The sequence below is a fragment of the Otolemur garnettii genome, unplaced genomic scaffold (genome assembly GCF_000181295.1).
Source record: "Otolemur garnettii isolate 467f Iridium unplaced genomic scaffold, OtoGar3 scaffold00012, whole genome shotgun sequence".
In the NCBI taxonomy this organism is placed as follows: Eukaryota; Metazoa; Chordata; class Mammalia; order Primates; family Galagidae; genus Otolemur; species Otolemur garnettii.
This window is the reverse complement of record NW_003852407.1, coordinates 29,173,747-29,179,256: the sequence shown is the minus strand read 5'-3', so window position 1 is coordinate 29,179,256 and position 5,510 is coordinate 29,173,747. Positions and strand designations below refer to the sequence as shown.

Sequence of the window (5,510 nt, the reverse complement as noted above, 5' to 3'; positions counted from 1 at the left end):
AATTGAGGTATACAAGCTGCTGAATTTGGTTGATTCCACATAGAAGCAAATGAGTGACTTACAGATATTCTACTGTTGGCCACAAGTCTGTGGTTCTGTCAGGTAGGAGAGGGAAGAACTGAAACAAGAGCAGGTTGCAATGGATTGAGAAGAGAGAAGAGGGCAGGAGGACCAAGATTGTTTTATTCAGTTTGAGGCCCCTTCACAAATTCTTTGAGATAACCTTGTAGAGATTACCTTGTTCCTTAAAACTCTCATTTGATACCAACAACAGAGACAGAATAATGAGCTGTGTTTTAGCTTTATTTGGAGTACTTAAGATAGATTCATAGAAAAGCAATAATATCATGTAAATTGAAGTCTTCATGCAACTGTTATTTTCTAATTTAGAAGAGAAACTTGAAAATGAATCTAATTTTATTTAATTGTAGGTTTCTAGTGTGTATATCTTTCATAATCTTTGTATTGTTCTTGTACTTCCTTTTGATGAATGTTTATATCAGGTTTTAAATTTTTTGGTGTTTGTCCTTATGTAAACTGTTGACAGAACCCACATTAAAGTGTGTCAGTAATGGTTTTCTAATAACTTTAACTGTATGATGTATTTCATAAGTAGTTCTTGTTTTTTATTCAGTGTGTATTGGTGGGTTGGTGCCCCCTATTTTAACGATAGGGTAAAATTGTAACAAAACCAGTTTGGAGGTTAAGATCTTTTTAACTCAAAGATTCTGAAATAATTATGTGTTGGAAGAGAGATTACTTTTATATACACATGCGTATATATTTATTTTGTTTTTCTGGGATTAATGCTGCTAAGAGGCACAAGAGTTGTTTACCAGTTCCTTTATTCTCAAGATTGATGAGTAGCAAAACCTCCTAATCCTATTCAGATGAAAACATTAGTAAGGTGAAAGTTACCCTGCATTGTAGTTTCCAATGTTTTCAAGAATGGTAATCAAGCTATTGTGTGTTCTTGCATAAATGATTTTACCTTGAATATCTTTTTTGAGAAAATACTAAAGACTAAAAATTACTTTGAATTCTGTAACTGTTTTGAATGCATTATTTATTTTAAATTTATTTAGTCATAACTGTATTATCTTTGAAAAGTAGTTAAGATAATCCTGGGTCCCACATGGTTTTTCAAATCCTTTGCAATTACTGGCATGTCCCCTGGGGCTGGCAAGAGGGATTGGGAACTACTGTTTGGAGGATGTCTTGAGAATGTGCTTACTTGTGGGTGTCAAAATTTGGGATCCACGAGTGGAGTAAAGACAGTATCCTTATAAGTAATACTTCACTCCATCTGCATCTGGCAAAGTAATTAGCCTTTTAGACTTTTTGGTATGAACTATGTATATTATATTCATGATACATTTAGGCATTTTTTCTCTTTATAAAATAGTTTACATTTTAAAAAATTGTAGTAATTGGGTCTTTCCTCTCTTCAGAAGTATGTCTATTACAGGAGGTGAGGAAAATCCATTTGATTCTAAAGAAATAGTTCTAGGTTTTTGGGTGTATGGAATTTTGGTGGTTTATGCTTCATTTTTATCTTCTAATGGTATTACTTAATGGTATTTTTCCTGTTGTCAAATACGCAGAAAAGTGTATGTTCACCACCTAGAGATAAACATTGTTACCATGTTGATATGTAAGGTGTCCATAAAGTTCATGCGCAGTTCAGAATAATACAACTACTTGCATACAAACATTGTATTTCTCTTCCTTAGAAAAGCTGATTAAGATCACACTTTTTTTTTTTTTTGAGACAAAGCCTGACTTTGTTGTCCTTGGTAGAGTGCTTTGGTGTCATAGCGCACAGCAACTTCAAACTCTTGAGCTCAAGCAATTCTTTTGCCTCAGCCTCTCAAGTAGCTGGGATTTCAGGCGCCTGCCACGATGCTCGGCTATTTTTTAGAGATGGGGGTCTTGCTCTTTCTCAGGCTGGTGTCATACTCCTGAGTTCAGGCAGTCCACCGCTTTGGCCTTCCAGAGTAGAGATTATACTTTTAAACATACTTTAAAAAAAAAATCATGCAAATAGTGTAATTTTTATGTCATTTAAAAGTCTTTGTAAAATTTTTAAATGACAAAAAAAATTGTATGGTTTTATAATTTAACATTTTCCTAATGTTGTCATAGCACCATGGCTGATAATTGAGGAGCACTGAAGGATTGATGCATTGGACTGATACATGTATATAATATAACGTGTTGATCTAGGTCTGTCATTTATCTTTGAAGTTAATCACTGTTCTAGTTCATTTTTAGTTCCTTTGTTTGCTCCATCCTATGTTTCTTTTTCTCAAATTAATTTGATTCTTGGGGCAGTGCCTATGGCTCAAAACGTAGGGCACCGGCCCCATATTCCGGAGATGGCGAGTTCAAACCCAGCCCCACCAAAAAAAAAAAAAAAAAAACCTGCAATAAAATGTTCAATAAAAAAAAAATTAATTTGATTCTTGGTATATTGTTACAGCTTTAAGTTTTGTTTTTCTTTCTAAAATGTTAACTAATTCAGATTTAAATGCTAACATTTAGGATAAAGATGGCGATAGAGCAGTTCACCACGCAGCTTTTGGAGATGAAGGTGCTGTTATAGAAGTGCTCCACCGAGGCAGTGCAGACTTGAATGCACGCAATAAGCGCCGACAGACGCCACTTCATATTGCTGTCAATAAAGGTCATCTTCAAGTTGTGAAGACTTTATTGGACTTTGGCTGTCATCCTAGTCTCCAGGTAAAACCTTTAAAGAAACATATTCGGATCTCACTAAAGGGGAGCATCAAGTTCTGGGATAAGCATTCCTTTATCAATTCTTTTATTAATTATTATTATTATCTTTTTTTTTTAGAGACACATCTCACTTTATCACCCTTGGTAGAGTGCTGTGGCGTCATAGCTCACAGAAACCTCCAGCTCTCGGGCTTTAGTCGATTCTCTTGCCTCAGTCTCCTGAGTAGCTGGGACTACAGGCACCTGCCACAGTGCCCGGATATATTAATTATTTTTTAGAGATAGGGTCTCACTCTGTCACCCAGGGTAGAGTGCAGTGGCATGATCCTAGCTCATTGCAGCCTTAAATTTCTGGACTCAAGAGATCCTCCTACTAGAGCCTCTTGAGTATCTGGGACTATCGGTGCACACTACCATGCCCAGCCAGTTAAAAATTTTTTTTGTTGCAGAGGTAGGGTCTCTCTGTGTTGCTCAGACTGGTCTCCAGCTCGTAGCCTTAAGAGATCCTCCAACCTTATCTTCTCAAAGTGCTAGGATTACAGGTGTGAGCCACATATGCCCAGCCTGTTGATTCTTTTTTGTACAGTCATTTATATAACATTTGTACATGACTAGTACACTTACTAGTCATAGTAAATGATACCAAAGGTATAGAATATTATAAAATATTGTCATCTATGACATTTAAAAGAATAATAACTGCAGGCACCACCTGTAGCTCAGTGGGTCAGGCGCTGGCCACATACACTGAGGGTGGCGGGTTCAAACCCCGTCTGGGCCAGCTAAAAGAATAATAACTGTGTTGGATTGGAACATCATATATGAGGGCAGACAATTAAATAGGCGAACTCATCCTGGAAAACATGCCTGTTGTCTTTTCATCTGCATTTATGTATTTATGTATTATTTACTATAATGTGGCCAGTGTTTCTTGTCTGCATTTTATATACTGCATGACAAGTTCTTTTATTGATGTTTGTCACATATGACCTTTCTTTCTTTTTTTGTTTAGTAGTTCACTATAAATATTACTATTAGATACGATTGATTGATAAAAAAAGAACTAATGCTAGTCTTTTTAAACTTAAAAAAAAAAAGGATTCTGAAGGTGATACCCCTCTTCATGATGCAATAAGTAAGAAACGTGATGACATCCTAGCAGTTCTTTTGGAAGCTGGCGCAGATGTTACCATCACAAACAATAATGGGTTTAATGCTCTGCATCATGCTGCACTAAGGGGAAATCCCAGGTAAAGATTTTACAATATGCCTTTTGCAATTTTCAGTGCAATTTAAAATATTTTCCTATTGCTGGTTCTCTTTTTCTGATACTGATGAAGAAATATTTGGGGGCTTATTTTAATATTTTAAATCATTTAAAAAATCTGTTGGAAATTATGCTTTCATTTGATAGACTAGTATGATTAATTTGGTTGTGAAACTAATACAAGTATTGTGAAATAATTATGTAAATGTATATTAAATGTGCATATAAAATACCAGGAATACTGGCTTATATCTAAAGACTTAATTAAAATGCATTCTGTTTTGAGGTTTATGTTTCTTCAGTATAATTCTCAGGATGTCCTCTAATCCATGTTATTCATCTGCATGATAATTTTTTTTTAAACTTGTGGCTAAATAAATATGAAGTCATCTAATGCCTTATTAATAATGTAATTAGTTCCATAGCACTTTGAGTGTAAATGTTCCACAACCATTATGACAGTAATTGGTGTTTTCTTGATGGTTAAAGTTTGAGAAAGACTGCTTTTAGAGAGTCACATTATTTATAAAAAGTCCCACAGAATAGGAAAATGCTTAGCTTTGTTTAGCCTAGAGAGTGCTTATGAACTCATTTTGGGGAAATAATCTTTCCTTGGATTTTAGAAAATTCTGCACTAGATGTCTTCTGTTTATAGTTGATTCAAACCTGTATGCGTTAACTAAGGAAAACATTCACTTTGGTTTTCATTTTGATAATTTCATCTAAGCTCTTATTCTTTGGTTTCTTATTGTATTTTTATATCATGTGTCTTTCTGGTTTTTGGGTGTGTGTTTGTGTGTCAATTTTTAGCTTCTTAATGCCACCACTAGAGGGTGATCATAGAAAACACAAGAATTTTATTGTTATTCCTTATTGTACCTAACAGTGGCTGTATAACACAGGCTGCAGTGAAAGAATGTGTTTTAGATCAGGTCTTGATTTTTTTCCCCCAAATTGCAAATATTCAAATTGCATTTTGATGGAGACAGAATGTGTTCCCTGCCCTTCATACAGGAGATAGTGATAAATAGCACTTACACATGCCAGTTCTTAGCTAAGTGTTTAGTGTGCATTATCTCACTTAATCCTTTCAACAGCTTTTTGAGGCAGGTGTCAATATTCTCATTTTATAGATGAAGAATATGAGGCTTATAGAGATGAATTTACTTATTCAGGATCACATAGCTGATTACTGAAGTGGCTGGAACTTGAGCAAGATCTGTGTGACTTCAGAATCATAGCTCTTAAACCAGTTTACACGACTTGTTCTGCATTATGGTTTACATGTGAGGCAAAGATGAAAGACATGGGCAGTGAACGACTTAACTAAGAATGATGTTTCAACACATTGTTCCTCTTACTACCTTATTGCTTAGGACTATCTTTGACTGCTATTTCACTAATTCTAAACTTCTAATTAGTTCTAAAATTCTATTTATTCTGCCGCTCTTTCCAACCCATTCCATTCTTTCTGTTCTCACTGTTGCTGACCTAATTAAGTACT

General features: G+C 35.0%; 1 protein-coding gene across 1 annotated transcript in view; it reads left to right on the top strand.

The window, feature by feature from the left end:
• MIB1 (mindbomb E3 ubiquitin protein ligase 1) overlaps positions 1–5,510 on the top strand; it is a 117,056-nt gene that overhangs the window by 68,251 nt on the left and 43,295 nt on the right. Inside the window, exons 11-12 of the mRNA XM_003784788.3 lie at positions 2,545–2,742; positions 3,838–3,989. Of these exons, the coding sequence (XP_003784836.1) occupies positions 2,545–2,742; positions 3,838–3,989 (350 nt within the window). The remainder of the gene's footprint in view (positions 1–2,544; positions 2,743–3,837; positions 3,990–5,510) is intronic.